This window comes from Genypterus blacodes, unplaced genomic scaffold (assembly GCF_046128005.1).
Source record: "Genypterus blacodes isolate CSIRO-AG114 ecotype Tasmania unplaced genomic scaffold, CSIRO-AGI_Gbla_v1 ptg000020l_1, whole genome shotgun sequence".
NCBI classification, from domain to species: domain Eukaryota; kingdom Metazoa; phylum Chordata; class Actinopteri; order Ophidiiformes; family Ophidiidae; genus Genypterus; species Genypterus blacodes.
This window is the reverse complement of record NW_027466833.1, coordinates 938,040-954,079: the sequence shown is the minus strand read 5'-3', so window position 1 is coordinate 954,079 and position 16,040 is coordinate 938,040. Positions and strand designations below refer to the sequence as shown.

Sequence of the window (16,040 nt, the reverse complement as noted above, 5' to 3'; positions counted from 1 at the left end):
ATTTTTTTTTTTACTGCAATCTCACTGCACAACGGCTTCCTTATTACCAGATGAATTATTCAGGGAATTAACTTTTTTTTTTCTTCAGTTTTTTTGTTTTTACAGACATCAGAAAGTACAAGAATCGCTTTTGGCAACAACAAAAATGAAACACAAGTATTCTTGTTATGCTCAAAAGTCACATTGACTGTTAAAAGTACGCAAATATAAACTTCCTACTGCAATAATAACCCAAATACATGATCATCAGACAGACTTACACTCATATAGAATCTGTCCTGCTGGGTTAGCGGTGGCAGCGTTCACTCCAACTCAACAGAATATTACAGGACACGACTCCCCTAAACAATATATCCACTTTAATCATCTGTTCATATTTTTTGTTTTGACATATCGACAATTTTGAGCTGCAAAAAGAAACAGACTTGATGAAATACCCAGATGTGGGACTCCGATAGAGCCTTCCTTCATCTCGGATATTGCAAGCTTTCATTTGATGAGAGTCCCATGATAAGATTTCCTGATTGTGTGAAGCTTAATGAATCTGGTTCCCTCACTGTCTTACTCAGATAAGCAGCTACTTCCACATAGTTAAACTAAATGAACTTCACAAACACAAGCCGGAGAATAAGAGATAGGAGTATACGGCAGATATTATTATACATCACTTCTTTTTCCTTTGTTTTTCTTTTTTTTGTACACATTAAGAACAGATGCGGTTGCATCCAGCCCAGACAAACAACGTCTCACCTCCTCCATTGTGGATTTACATTATTTACATAAAAAGATCAATGTCCCTGCAAAAATACACGTATTTTCAGTCAAAAATTGTTCCTTTTTCAAGACGCGAGTATAAATCTGTACAGTCTCCTCGGAGGGTTTAGGCAGCACAGTGTGAACTGGTCCTTCCATGCATGGGTAGCAAAACACTCGAGACCATTCATTGTGACCATGGTTTCATAGCCTGCTGGAAGTAACTGCCAGAGAAGATATATTGCTTTGGAGCCGGTCATAGACTCTCAACATTAAAACACATGGGGCGCTTCATCAGAGAGCTTGATGTCTGTGTGAGATGGCAGGTAGCCTGGCGAGGGAGAAGCAGAGGGAAAGAGACAAGGAGGAGGGGTTTTATGCGGCTATTTGCATACGGCTGTATTTCTGCTTGCAAACACATTTGTCTTTGAATGGTAGCGGGTCGATTGTTTAGCTGCGGGTAGAGTAAATCAACTGGAACTTAGATGTTTCTTGATGAAAAAGCTTTCACCGCTCTGCGACTTCCCCGGCACACTAATTAATTTATTGGGTCAAATAAATTCCCCCTTGACGCGCCGCATCGCTTTGCCTTGGACTGGATTGCGACTCACTTACCTGAGAAAAGTAACGTCGGGCTACCAGCTCGGCCTGTCGGGTACATAGACACACACGTTAAGAAGGGTATCTTAGCAACATGGACCATCATGCAGGGGGGTGGCTGTTTGTCAGCGTGCGACGCTATCCTGCAGCGCCGACCACCTGTCGCTAAATGTTTTGACGCCTTCATCAATACAATCAAGACACTTTGGTATAAGAGCCTTAACGAATATTTAGAGATAGAGAGGAACTATTGATTACAAACTAGCATATGCTGCTTAAATGTAAAGGAAATCTCTGCTGACCAGTGAGGCGACGCTGCGTCTCTCGCTACATGATCGTATCGACGAGGATCAGTCGGAGCTATAAAAGTGTAGAAATGTGAAGCCTGGCTGTGATGTGTTTGGATGTAAAGGTCCATTCTGACGAAACCCTGCTGAGGCTTTCACCAGCAGCAGCACTGCAGAGCAACTGATGATAAGAAGGTCCCTGTTTTGGTTGGATCTCAACACCAAAAGTGTGTGTGTGTGTGTGTGTGAATGACTGCAGCATTTACAGTGATTAATTAGCATTTTTATGAAGATTTGTCTGGTGAACATCCTTTGTAACGGCTAGTTTGAGCCAGAGCCTCCGCGCTGAGTTTGCGTTTACATGTCTGATCTTTAAATATTCATCGCGTATGCTAATGAGCGTAGCCTGGGTACCTCCTGCTCGCTCGCTTGCTCGCTCTCTGGCGCTCTGGCTTCTTGTTTTCAGGACTTTGTGAGACACAGAAGGTGCAAACTAGGCCTGCATGGCAAATTGCCCCACGCGCTTCTAAAATAAAACTGGAAGAAGGGCGGCGAACAGCTGTTCCACGCGACGGAAGAAGGGGAGAGGACGAGGATGAGCGCTAGTGATGTAAACATGTAAACGCTGCAGGTTTCGCGACCTTGGAACGGCTTTGCAGATGTTTTACGAGGTAGTTAGACCTTAATGATTAACATTGAAGCTGAGGGAAAACGTGTTTCTTCCATCTTTCACATGGAAGCGATCAGTCTTTATGACCTGGGCATCATTTTTGGAACTTTGCCTATTGTGTTGCTTTGAAACAGATTTCCATTCTGTTCTGTTCTATTCTTATGTTTTGTAAGTGTCTATTCTTAACCCTTTCACGGGCACCAAACTCATGAATCCCCTTCTGTTTCCCTGCATATGGAAAGAAAATGGTTTTAAAGCCGATTTTTACAAACTGTTGCAATTTTCTTTTTTGGTCATTCTGGAGATATTTGCTGTTGACTTCCAGGTCTCTTGGCCTTTAGATGAACCCTGTAAACCCTGTAGGTCCTGGAAAACTCAACAAGCTCAGTAACTTTCTCTCTGCTACTTCACGTTACAAAATCTAGACGTTTTGTGGCAAAATGTCACTCTGAGGCAGCCGCTGACATAATTGTACCTAAGTGATTTTATGCTGTGACTTCATGTAGAGGCCTGATGAGCCAACGCCAAATATCTCCAGATTGCTGCAACTTCCAAAAAAATGTCAGTGACCTCATTCGTCCATAAATGAACTAGAAATCCTGATGTTTTGCAAAATGGCTGGATCATCACTCTCTCTCTCTCTCTCTCTCTCTCTCTCTCTCTCTCTCTCTCTCTCTCTCTCTACGGCTCCCTCTGTCTGGAGGGATGGACGCGGGCCAAACGCTCTTAACAGCCTCCTGCTTTGTGACCAGGTGTGTGCGCCACATGGTGATGTCATCGGGTTACAGAACTAAAGGACAAATCAAATACTGTCGGGAACCTATGATTTAGTATATTCTCTGTTATTTTGATATGATCATTAATAATACAAAGGTTCATATTTGCTCTGTTACACTGAACCTTCTCTGCATTCTTAACTTGACTAATAATGGAGGCTGAGGGAGCAAAAGACGAAGCGACGCGTACAATCTTGACATTTCCATGATTACTGCACCTTTCTGTCTGTTCCCTGCTCCGGCTGGCTGTTGACTTTACCTCTGACTTTGCCATTTTGTATCAATTTCACAGACTTTTCCCATAATTCAGAGGTAAGCCGCACTAAAGACTTTGCCCAGCTGGAGATGCATTTCGTCGATATCCTGCTGCAGTTACTGCTCGCCGGCAACAGGGGTCAATAAAGGTCATAAATGGCTTAATGCTGCTTTAAAATTGACTGGCGGGCCACTGCTGCTGAGTGGCATTTGAGCGAACGCGTCTCGGATGTTTGGGAATTGCGGCACGGCGACTGCAAGGTTAAAGCCTTTTTGTGACATAATTACGTATTCGCCTTCTCAGATCAGCTAAGCGATACAGAATTCACGCTGTGGATTCTCGAGCAGTGACTGAAGCCTGAAGGCAGCGGTAGGAGTTGGGCATACTTCTGCTTTGCGAGTCCAGCTGTACATCGGTCACATCCCGAGAGGTCGCCACGTCTCCCTCGGGGCCTTGGACGGCTATGGAGGTCACGGTGGGGATGACCTCTTGTTCCTTGTCTGGCTGCTCTGCTGTGTATGTGTTGATGCCTGGGATCTTCCTGTAGTTTAGAGCAAAGGGGAGAGCAAAACAACAGAAGGTGAGTTAGTGGAGCGCAGTGTTGACTCGCTCTCTAAATCTGTTTCACCAATCTTTCACTAAGCAGAATGCGTGACACTATTTTTAACAGTTGGGGACGGCGGCGGAGGAATGAGGGAGTCGGGCAAAGTGGGGCACTTTTCCTGCATTCCGCCGGGTATTACACTCTCGCGTTCATATTGTTCACCTCAGGTTTCAATCAATTTCTCATCCCCCCCTCACACACACACTCATTTTACTTAACACCAACATCTTGCAGGCCTAATTCCAGATTTCTCCCTCAGTGATTCTCTCATACTGGCTGGTGCAGTGACATTTTGAGAGAGATTTTTCAGGGTGAATTTGCTCCTGTGGTGGTTTTGGGGGAAATTTATTTAGAAACCATGACGCTGAAAGTTTCATCTCTGACTTCCCCCCCTTTTGGAATGGTACAAACCGAGGAAGATGAGGGAATAAGCCTTCTGTCTCTGTGTGATTGTCACAGGATTAGCCGTGTGGCAGTGAGGCTGTTGACTGTACGTCATGTGACCCTCACTGTATAATATATGTTGTCTCAGGACTTATCTCCTCAACCTTTCCTGCCATCCCGCCCGTGTTCCCCTCACCTTGAATGGCTGTGTTTAGCATTTCCAAAAGGTCAACCCTCACATTGTCAGATAGATGAATATTGATAACTGCAGGACTCTGACACCCGCTCTGCACTCTGGGAGAATTGATTAGGCTGTCATTGGCAGTAATATTCTGCAGATTGAGACAGAGGGGAATTGTCTTATTCCTCAGCCTATTATTGTGCCGCACGTGTCCATAACTCAGAGATGTGTCCAGGCTGAATACTTGAGGAAAGTTTTTTGGGGAGGGAAGTTCTGAGGTGCTCACACGTGGATAATGCGGCAGAGTCACACGGGGGCCATTATGCAAACACACACACACACACACACACACACACACACACACACACAGACAAATTCGGTATTCAAAATGATCTGAGTCGGAAAATGTGCGGATTGATTTTCATAGCTTCATTTTTTATTCCCGTTTGACTTGTGAGTTCTTTATGAGGTTGTGGTGAGGATATTATCTTCAGCGTACCTTTTGAATTTATAGATGACGAAGATGGCCAAGCCCATCAGCACCACTGACACCAGCATGATGACTGCAGTGCCGCTGTGGCTGCTGTGGGTCCGGTCCACAAGGGGAGCTGAGAGGGAGGGAGAGGGAGGGAGAGGGAGAGAGAGAAAGAGAGAGACAGAGAGAGAGAGAGAGAGACAACAACTCAAGTATAGAACAACACATATTTATCTAAATGTTATATGGAGGTGGATTATATTTAGGACTTCCTGTCACCAGTGTATGAAGTAATTGCTCTTATTTTCTCCATTTCTGCTCCTAAAAGCCTGAAGACATTTCTACCTGACTGCAATGTAGTGGGGCATTATGAACTAACTCATTATTTTAATGAATGAATGACTCGTATAACAGCTGAAAGTATCTCAGTGTAATCAGACTCTTAGACTCTTTGATGTTAACTAGCTGCAGCCGCATGCTCTGGCTCTGATGACGTCACGGATGAGCATGAATTTGCTCATTCACCAGAAAAACGGACATTGCGAGACAAAAGGGAGGAGCAAAAACCCAGAAGCCATTATTGGAGCTGACAGGAATGTTTTTGATGATGAAGATGAATTCCCTGGAGGAAGACACAGTGGTAAAGCAGAGGTTCCACAAGCTTCTCCATCAGTTGAGATCTAAAGATGCTTGGTCCATTTAAAAAGCCTCCAAATTTCAGTCAGTGGAAAATTCCGAGCAAAAAAGGAGAAAATCTTGACAAACTCCTGTAACATTCCCCTTTTTCCTCTCCCCAAAAAATGGAGGAAGGATCTCCCTGTTTCTCCTCTCACACTCACCTGGAGAGAGCCGCGTGCCGTACACGTTCACCTGCACCCCCGGCTTGATGGTGAACTGGACCAGGTCCTGGTTCAGAGCACTCAGCAGCACCTGAGAGAGCTGCAGTAGAGGGGAGAGGCAGGGGGGCGATGAAGCAAAGAAGAAGAAGCCTCCGTTAGCGCAGCAATATTCCACCATCATCAATATTTTAACTCCAGTCATTTCATCCAACAGCTCTGTGAATTATGAATCAGAGTTTTGGCTTCTTTCTTAAAGAGGAGCAAATGTTAATGTGACACAGCAGAAGCTCCCAACCCGCCGCAGCCTGACGCCCTCACCTGGTACCGACCATGAGACCCTATCAGGTTAAAGGCCGTTCCACTTACATGGTGGCGGTGCGCTGACATTTGAAAAAAAAATCAAATCAAATCTTCTGCCATTTCTGTCACCATGCGATTGTTGGCACCTCCTATCTATACACCCATCTCCCTCCTCCTCCCTCCTCCCCTCCTCCCCTCCTCCCCCCTCCTAAAATAAAGCTCTGGTAAATCAAACTATGTTGTAATGTTGTAGAATTACCGTCTTAATTTTTCTCCTCGAGTAGCCGAGCTCCCTTTGCTTTTCACACCTAGATCAAGCAGTCATTTAACAAGAGAGCAAAATGTCTTTCCACCGCCCGTCTGAGTCCTTAACCATGCCTCAATAATTCCATCTCCTTCGAAAATCTTTCCACTGGTTAAAATTAGAACGGGCTGCACAGTATGAATAATTACTTTTTATTCTAGTGGCATATCAGGGTCAGTAAATCTATTACACATTTTAATAAGCTTGTCTCCACGCACGCACACACACACACACACACACACACACACACACACACACACGTATGCGTGCGTGCGTGGGCACACACTGGCTTGATGCATACATGCTGCACGTGGACTCACTCACTGGAGATGAAAACAGTGAAGTGAAGATTTATGACCCTATTGTGTGTGTGCTTCTGCCAGGTAATCAGACAGCCTGTAGATAAATACATCTCTTTAATTCCCAATCCAGGCTGCCTGCCCCAGTTGCTGCTCCTTTCTCCATAGCGCCAATTATATGATGCATCAATGTAATTAAATACCTATTAACTTCCTTCAAGACTGACGGTGAGCCAGCAGAAATGTGTTTACTTCTGCTATATTGAGGTCTTATTTGTTATGATGAACAAATGAGCTTGTCTGGCTGTGTGTTTTAAATAAATATCTCTGCTTTATTGTTTTGTTTACATATTTAATAGTCTTACAATTGTTCCGCGGCTGAGATAATGGACAGATTTTGCCCGGCAGAGATGTGATTGCGCAACATAAAGCGTGATGACACCAAATGATCGCGGCTTTGAAATTGAAATTATCACTCATTGAAACTTTGTCTGAGCAAACTTCTCCCAGGCTGCAGAGAGCCTGAGATGGTTGAGCTTTGTGATGGATGCCGGTTTGAGCTGCGGGAAGCTGCAGTTCAGTGGGGCGATACTGCCCTCTAGTGGTGTGAAGGCGCATTACTCTACAGCAGGATGGGAAATACAATTCATCGCCTGGTGTCACTGAAGAGACGCGAACACAAAGCAGGGCTGCAGTGTTTCTGCCGGCGGATTAATAATACAAAGTTATTCTAACAGGATTCAACCGGCATAACAACATGAAGACTCCTGGAGATTCAAGCTTGTTATTTGATACGATGACTAAACAGAGAATTCAGTGCAGACATGTTCTATAATTCGATGATGTGTGTTGTTGTTGTTGCTTATTCCTTGATAACAAAATAAATGAAACAAATCTCTTTCTCTGTGTTTCTATCACTTCAAGAAAGGCAACATTTAGCATTTGACCACAATCTCTTGGAATTGCTTCTCCAGAGGTTTCTCCATTTTTTCCCTTATACATTAAGGATTTCTCTGGAGTTCTTTTAGGAAGCTCGTCTTCCTCGAAGGCTTTCGGCAGGGTGGGGAATGTTTCTGATGTTGTGGGTCTGTAAAGCCCTTTGAGTCATTGTTTGTGATATTGGGCTATACAAATACTATTGACTTGACAAACATCTGTGCTATTACACTAATTCCCAGTATTTTCCTTTCATTCCTTATCCTCTGTCTGGATGAAGGGCAGGTTGGCTAATCCCAACCAACATGGTGTCTGTGTTGTTTCCCTGTAATGCCGTGCAGACTTATTATCAGGCTTCACTTCAAATTAACATTTAGAATTGCATTTAAAAACCTTGACAGAGCATCATGATGCATTATCTCACTGAAGTCACTTCTAAGCTTCTAACAAATGGATTTTACCGCCGTGCTGCGCTGAATGGAAATAAATGGCTGCCTGGAGGGCCGGGAAACATTCAAAGAGCTGAAATACTGCGGCAGAAAACCATCAGCTATCCTGTCAAATAAAGGTGATATATTGTTAATTATGATATGAGAGAACAGTGAAGCTTCATACTGGTGGAGAACAGGCGACTACTGAGTGTGTCTGATGTAAGTGATGTCAGCACACACACATCGTATCAATATGGTTTCCTTTATTAATAACAGACTGGGTTCTTAAGCTCACTTTGCCAAATCTACGTATCAAATATCCACAGGAACCTTTTTTTAACCTTAACTCATCTCTTTCCGCCATCGTGACGAAGGCTCCGTCCAGAGTCTCGTCTCAGATGTCTCATAGCAACCGCCGCAACTCTTGACTGAGGCTGCTTTCTTAAAACGCTATGAGGGCGGATTTCCAGCAAACACAAGCATCTGAACTCTTCTCCCCTCTCAGGTTCTTGCTTGATTTGTCAAGATTGCGATCGTTATTCTCCAGATTCCCACGACTCCGCCGCGTTAGATAACGCTCCGCCAAGTAAAGGCGGGATCCTCCTGAGACGTAATCTCTGGAGCGCTGAGACTTTATTATTATACTCTCACTCACTTTTAATTATCAGGCCGAACCACATCACAGTGTCAACCGGAGCACAGTTTGGTGACGGGAGTGCAGACCTGATCTATGTTGGCCCACTTCTCATCCGCCGCTCCGTCTCTCGACCTCCTCTCCGGCACGATGAACATCTCGGCCGTGGTCGGCAAACCTGGAAGCACCGCCACCAGAAGCTGCTCCTCGCTGATCCCCGTGACCTTCAATCCCAAACAGAAACACAATTCAAAGGCATTTCAGTTAATTACGCTCCAAACACTCTGACCTTTTGAACCTCAGATCCCGGGGGCAACACCGCACATTAAAGACTAAACAGCGCTTGGCTTTCTGCTTCAGATATCATTGGCCTAAGTACCAGGCGGTGTCAGAGTATGATGCACACGTCAGCTCAGACACGCAGACGCAACCTGACAGGCTTTGGTAAAGGCCAGAGCTTTTAAGTGCATTTGACGCCATAACCAGAGGTCCCCTGTCAGTTTCTTGGTGTAAAGCGTGGTAATATGTGACAGGACAGAAGGTCAAAGTGAATGTTTCATACTGAGGGCTACTCTGGGATATATATAGAGAACTCAGTATCCAGGTCTTTTACATAATCTGCTGCTCTTCTGACAGTCTGAGAGGAACTCAGAGACACTCAAAGGCAGAGACGCTCAAAGAAGGGGGAAGTTTGTGGTCCTCTGAACACTTTGGAGAGGAGGAACCCACATCCCTCCTGGCTGCTTCCACCGCCCTCCAGCCTTTTAACGAGTTCAGTTTGCAGTCTGCTTTACCGGCTGCAGTGAATTCTGATGCTGCAGTCCGAGTCGAAAGGTTAACAACTAATTACCGGGCGAGCGTTAAAGATGCTGCGAGCGGAGGAGGTCCACAGTTGACACATGACCATCAGTGTGAAAGTACGGGAGGATGGGAGATTTATGGGATTTATTTGACGCCAAGTGTTTTGCGAAGCGGATTGGATTGGAGTGGAAGTAGTTGGCAGAAGGTTCCCGATGACGTCGTGGGTTGTTTGCTGACCTGAACCACCGTGTTCTTCACCGCCCGGCTCACGTCCTCTCGCCACTCGGCCACCCCGGGGTTCAGATCGTCCAGGTTAGAGGAGAACGCCAAGACGTGGGAACGGAAATAATCTAGAAAAACACAGAGAGGAATCCAATTTATACTTCTCTACTCTAAACTTCATCATGAGGCTCTGTGCTGAGATGCAGCTCAGTTATTAAGCGCTTTTATGAGCAGATGCACTTCTATCTGCTTATTCTTGCAAGTGGAAATGTTTCACAGTTGAGTGAAATATGAACTCCACTATGATTTAACACCCAGGCTCATTTCCACTTCTGCCTCTTTTAAACTGGTTTGGACCGGATTTACGTCCTGACAGACGCCTTGCAGCTGCATGAGGTCATCCGCTCGTAAATTCATTCTATGCTTCCTTTAATATTTATAAGTGAAATTAAATGGAGGACAAAACAAACAAGCTGCTCGTGTTGCTCTGCAGAAGAATGAAACTCGTTTTTCTATTATTTATTTTCCCGTCTGATTTTAAAATAACACTGAATGCAGCGTGTGGATAGATGATGTCATGATGTCATAACTCCAAATGTAAAAAAAGCAGAGAAATATATTCAGAAGAAGGCTGAAAATACTTTTGGTTGGTCCAGAAACTTCTTGTCAGTTTCCAGAACTTTATTGTCACGTCCACTTTTGAAAATGAAGACGGCCGCCTGTCTGTGAGCTCTGTGGAGCCGAGCGCAGAGACAGAATGAGAGTCAAGAGGCCAAACGCGGCTCACCGTACACCGCCACAGACGTTTGGTCCTGATGAACGGCGTTGCCAACTGAAGCCTGAACGGTGACAGTGTGACTTCCACGCTCGGAGAACGAGTAGGACATCCCGCCTTCCAAGGTCACCACGGGCTGGTGGAGGGAGAAGGAGGGAGGCAGGCAGGGAGAGAGAGAGATAGAGAGAGAGGGGGGACGTGTAAATGTGGACTTGTCACTCAAGCTAGAGGGTGAGAAAGAGGGAGAGAGGGAGAGAGAGAGAGAGAGAGAGAGAGAGAGAGAGAGAGAGAGCGAAATACTGTGTACCTCGGTTTTGTTATCAATCCACCAGTAATACATGACTGTTCCCACGTTGCCGGGGCGCAGCAGGGTTGTTAGGTTTACAGCTTTATTCTTCACAGCCACCGAGGGAGCAGAGAGCTGAATCTGCTCAAGGGCACCTTCAGAGAGAAACCAAGGCAGGAAATCAACATCTGTCCATCTGTCTATCTGTCTATCTATCTATCTATCTATCTATCTATCTATCTATCTATCTATCTATCTATCTATCTATCTATCTATCGCTCTCTCTCTCTCTCTCTCTCTCTCTCTCTCCCTCTCTCTGTCTGTCTGTCTGTCTGTCTAGAGCACATACTCCACTGAGTAGACAGATAGATAGATAGATAGATAGATAGATAGATAGATAGATAGATAGATAGATAGATGGATAGATAGATAGATAGATAGATAGATAGATAGATAGATAGATAGATAGATAGATAGATAGATAGATAGATAGATAGATAGATAGATAGATAGATAGATAGGTAAGGACTCACTGGTGGATGCCTTAACATGTGAAGGACTATTGTCAGTTGATGATGATGATGATGATGATGATGATGAAGATGATGATGATGATGAGGACCTATAAACAGAAACACTGATCCGATGATCCAAGCAAGAAGCACAATGACAAACATCAAACATCCCTGATGATTGCTCAGCTCTTCATTAAAGACGTTCCTGTCTCATTGTCTGGACTCACAGGAGACGTGGAGGTACAGGATCACTCTGTCTGAGCCCAGGTTGTTGCTGGCCGTGGCAGAGACCTGGTAGATGCCCACTCTGTTGTAGATGTGCTTGACCCCATCATCTATGGAGCTGATGTTCACGTAGGATATGGCCGTGCCGTCGCCAAAGTCCACCGTCACGCTCGTCCCTGAACTCAGACCCTGAAAACACAGAAGAAAGGAAATAATGAGAAGATACCTGTTGTGCAATCTATTCACAATGAAGACAAACGTATGAGAGCTCTGACCTCCTCCAGGAAGACCATGAAGGTGACGTTCCTCCCCTGCGTTGCCACCAGCGTCCCCTCGCTGGTGAGCAGCTGGAGGCCTCTGGGTGCCTGGCTGGGACACTTCTGTCGCCTGGGGGTGAACCTCAGCAGGCTTTCCTCTGTGCAGTTATTAGACAGAGCCCTGCGATAGCTGCAGCACAGCCAGGAAACAGTCTGAGACACAACCCAAGACCCTTCTTTCTCTCTTCTACTCCTGTGTTTTAATTCTTCTGCTTTGTTCTCCTTCTTTAGACATTTGAACTGAAAACCTTGTACGTTCAGTTTTGAGATTTTAGTTCTGATGCAGTTTGAATAGAGCCTCTACCTGAATTGGAGCATTTCTCCACTGCGGCCTTGTTACTTTTCACTTAAGTGTTTAAATAAGATGCTTCACATTTTCACACATTTCAAGGTTAGGAAACTTTCTTGCCGCTCCATGAAGCACTTTAGCAGAGAGTTTAGAGCCGAGCTGCCAGCGACCTTTTCAGCAAAGGCCTTTGTTTACCAGATATCCTCTGCTGGTGTGTGAATGCAAATGACTGCGGTCGTACCCGGTGGTGTTGAGGAAGCTGTCTCCACTGATGCAGTCTCTCGATGTCGCTGAAGGAACGAACCAGAAAGCCGGAGAGCAGCTCCCGTCGCTCTGCCGCTCAAAACCGTAGTCGCTGTTTGAGTCGACACACACACAGAGAGAGAGAGAGAGAGAGGAAACCCGTAACGGATTAGGATTATGCATTTAAAATATGTAACACAGTGAATAAATAGAAGGTGAAGGACGTGACACTGGGTTTAGGATTACAAAATGTGCTGAAAATTACAGCTGGTGTTACCAAATGTGTGTGTGTGCATATAGTAACTTAGACTGAAGGTTATGTTATGAAGTTAGCATCAGACCGGCTGTGTGTTCTCACAGTGCCTCTGTTTTACTTCATGTGTTCTGAGCCGGGGCTAGACTCAATGAAGCGAGGCGAGAGGCTGCGGGAGACTCACCACTCGAAATCCGCCTCTGTGCACGGACACGACTGCCACATCTGGGGAATGTACTGATCTCTGGCCTTGACACATCGGGCGTTTGCTTTCAATTTTTGGAAAAACCTTTTCATTCCCATGACACACGCTTCGTCCTGTAATGTATAATGCATCACAAGCATTTCAAAGGATCTCTCCATCCTTTTATTTAGCCGTATTGTTTGGGTTATACGACTGCAAGAAAGAGATCCGAGCTCAATCTGCAGCCGAACCGAGCAGCGTTATTAGCAGCGATCGATCATTACCTCATTGTGTAGCTGCCACGTCTCATAATCCTCAGATGTGCACTGGTGACTGAAAATGGAACGGAAGTCGACTTTGACGAGCTGCCACTCGGAGCGATGACTGAAATAACCGAATATCCTGCAATGACAAGCCGGGAAAGGGTCCAATAGATATTTAAGTAGACATGTGGCTGCTTTATGAAGAAAGTGCAGACTTGTGTTCTCTGCATTTGGAGCAGAGTGCAGCTACGGTGCGACTTAGTGCCTCGGTCAAGAGCAACAGCAGGAGTCATTGACCAAACTCGTGTCTTTTTGATGATGGAAGTAACCTGAGTCCCTGAAGGAAACCCACACATACACTTAAGAGACCTAAAAATGGCTGCAGAGGGATTTGAACCCACAACCCTGAAGAGACAGGAGCCTTAATCCAGCATCTTAGAACCACTGGACCACACGACCCAAAGAAGAAAGAAACTGTAATGTGCTGTTATCATTGACCCTTCTAGACCTTAATGGGGCCTTTAAGTACATGAAGGAGCTGTGTGTGATGATGCGGCGTCTCACGTCATGATGAGGATGTCCTCTCCCGGCTCCCCCAGCACGCCGTCGACATACAGCGGCGAGGCGGTGAAGCTATATCTGTCCCAGTTTCTGCCTTCGTCAAAACTCAGCCTGTGGGAAGAAAGAAAGAAAGGGGTTTGGATCACAGACAGCCCAGGCCACAGGCGTCGGCACGGCGACGGCATCGTGTCTGTTTTTTCGGCGGGAAACGAGGAGCTCACCAAATGTGTCGGATGGGCAGAGGAGTGTGTCGAATGGCCACCAGAGATCCTCCTTGATTCAGGAAAAACACGCTGTACTCCTCGTCAAAAACCTGCCGGGGACACGGGGACGAAGGGACACAGGGACGCAGGGACACAGGGACACAGGGACAGCACCGAATGACACATCAGTCCACATGAAGTACGCTGATGGTAGCGGGGACACATACAGCAGCAGCACAGGAGCATAAAGCCTCTGTGTTTATGCATCAGCCATCAAAGTGTTGCTCCCCCTCAGAGATTTATGGAGTCATAAGCCGGCAGCAGAGACAGAATCTGCTGCTGCCTTTGCTTTACGCTCTCTCTTACTGATTAGAGGAGGGAATCAAACCTCAAAGCTTTTTTTTTTGTTTTAGGATATACTGAGTTGTGTCGCTGGCGAAGAGTTTTAAAAACCCAGAGGAGCACTCACAGAGAGTACATACCTCCTCCCAGGCTGAGCCAGCCTGTTTCCACCCTGTTTCAGCATCTGGCTCAGCCCAGACTCCTCTATCACGACCACATTGTAACTGTTGATTGCCTATTATGGAGTAAATATGCATCTTTTATCTTGGAAAATAAAGAAATCCTTCTCATATTCATACTTCCACCCTTCCAAATGTTCTTCTGTATTTAGTCAATGAGGCAACGTCACTTGTCCAGGTGATTGTACTCGTCAGCCGTGGTGCATTTAAGGACGTTGGTTAATTTTCAAATAGGAGAAGAGGCTTTGTGTGTGTGTTGTGTGTAGTCATGATCCCATACCTCCCTCCAGGTGTTTCCAGCATCAGATGTGATGTAAACGCTGACGTTGCTGCTCGTCAGTTCAGGTCCGACCACACCTGAATCCAAAGCGCATCATTATGTTTCACCATCTTAAGCAGGGCTTCATTCATTATGCAGTCATGGCCGTATGGTAGCGGTGGCAGCGTTATCAAATAGATGTGTCTCATATGCGTTTTCATTTCACGCATGCAGGGGAACAGACAATCATCCACTCGTGCAGAAAACAGAACAAGCTGCAGATGGAGAGTTTGGGGCGGGGGCGGTTGAAGATCCCGTATGGATCGTGCAGAACAAACAGCTCACCTGATGCTATTATGATCCCTGGAGCCGAATCTTTGCTGACAATGTTTCCCGAGGTGTAGGGATTCTCTGACACATGGAGGTGCAGATGTAAGGAGCAGTACGGCTGAGGGAACAGCAGCGTGCAGGAGATTATGGGGGGGACGGCAAAAAGTGGATTTATCATAATTTAACAGTTAATTTTTGTATTGTCATGTATGAAAAACAAATAAAATCCACCCTTTGTGTCAGAGTCCTGAGTTTGCCTCTCTGTTTATTGTCTAACTTACTTGCTCACAATACACATTGTTTCCCTGGAGATCTGTAGCTGGAGCCTGCAGAAGGCGCCAGTCTCTCCCTTTGTTGTATGTGATGTAAGTTTTCACTTGGTTCTCGACAACTTTATTTGACAGGAACACTCCTTTAATCCCAGCTACCTGCAAACACAACACGACAGAGACAGGGGGGAGGTGGGGGTGTTGCCAAAATGTGGAGAGCAAAAAAAAAAAAAGAAAAAAGAAGCCCTGACGTGAATTATTCAGGGTGAAGAAAAGCTGAAGGCCTGGTTGGGAGAGGATGAGATGTCTGAATGTGACAGGGAACACTATTTTGGACCATCTGTAGGCCTCAGCGTAATCAAAACAACATATGGTGCAGCCAAGAGACATTTCCACTTCTTTGTGGCTCTGTGCAGGGACACGGAGACGCTCACATGCAACATGGCTTCCACTCACTCTGCTGTTCTATTTAAGGGCCAAAATCTTCTCCTCCGACGCAGAGCGGGCCACTTTGCGTCCCCTACAGGTCAGGACTTAGGGGAGAACATTTCCGGGAGGAGGGAAATGTGCATAGAGGTCAGTGAGCAGAGCGACGGATTGGCCGCTGGCGGGCTGTCTGAGGTGCGTGATTGTAACAATGTGATGCTTTTTACTGCTGGCTCCAGATGAGGATGATCTGCAGTGAAGCCTACATGTGCAGTCGCTGCTCTCTGAGCTTGGTGCAACTATGCCTGGTAGTGAATCTGTCAACACTGATATGATATGTTCCAGCCCCGTGTAAACGCTGCTGTTTTG

The 16,040-nt window shown here is 45.7% G+C and overlaps 1 protein-coding gene across 1 annotated transcript in view; it reads right to left on the bottom strand.

Moving 5' to 3' along the window:
• Nucleotides 1-612: 612 nt before the first annotated feature.
• The window catches only part of LOC142991642 (VPS10 domain-containing receptor SorCS1-like), a 37,749-nt gene continuing 22,321 nt past the window's right edge, over nucleotides 613-16,040 (bottom strand). Inside the window, exons 10-27 of the mRNA XM_076141723.1 lie at nucleotides 15,258-15,404; nucleotides 14,992-15,094; nucleotides 14,668-14,744; nucleotides 13,885-13,976; nucleotides 13,667-13,774; nucleotides 13,124-13,241; nucleotides 12,840-12,973; nucleotides 12,401-12,514; nucleotides 11,829-12,000; nucleotides 11,556-11,742; nucleotides 10,835-10,968; nucleotides 10,540-10,663; nucleotides 9,768-9,880; nucleotides 8,819-8,953; nucleotides 5,826-5,925; nucleotides 5,011-5,119; nucleotides 3,729-3,883; nucleotides 613-1,084 (exon numbers count right to left, since the gene is read on the bottom strand). Coding sequence (XP_075997838.1) covers nucleotides 1,026-1,084; nucleotides 3,729-3,883; nucleotides 5,011-5,119; nucleotides 5,826-5,925; nucleotides 8,819-8,953; nucleotides 9,768-9,880; nucleotides 10,540-10,663; nucleotides 10,835-10,968; nucleotides 11,556-11,742; nucleotides 11,829-12,000; nucleotides 12,401-12,514; nucleotides 12,840-12,973; nucleotides 13,124-13,241; nucleotides 13,667-13,774; nucleotides 13,885-13,976; nucleotides 14,668-14,744; nucleotides 14,992-15,094; nucleotides 15,258-15,404 — 2,181 coding nt within the window. The 3' untranslated portion in view covers nucleotides 613-1,025. The remainder of the gene's footprint in view (nucleotides 1,085-3,728; nucleotides 3,884-5,010; nucleotides 5,120-5,825; nucleotides 5,926-8,818; nucleotides 8,954-9,767; nucleotides 9,881-10,539; nucleotides 10,664-10,834; nucleotides 10,969-11,555; nucleotides 11,743-11,828; nucleotides 12,001-12,400; nucleotides 12,515-12,839; nucleotides 12,974-13,123; nucleotides 13,242-13,666; nucleotides 13,775-13,884; nucleotides 13,977-14,667; nucleotides 14,745-14,991; nucleotides 15,095-15,257; nucleotides 15,405-16,040) is intronic.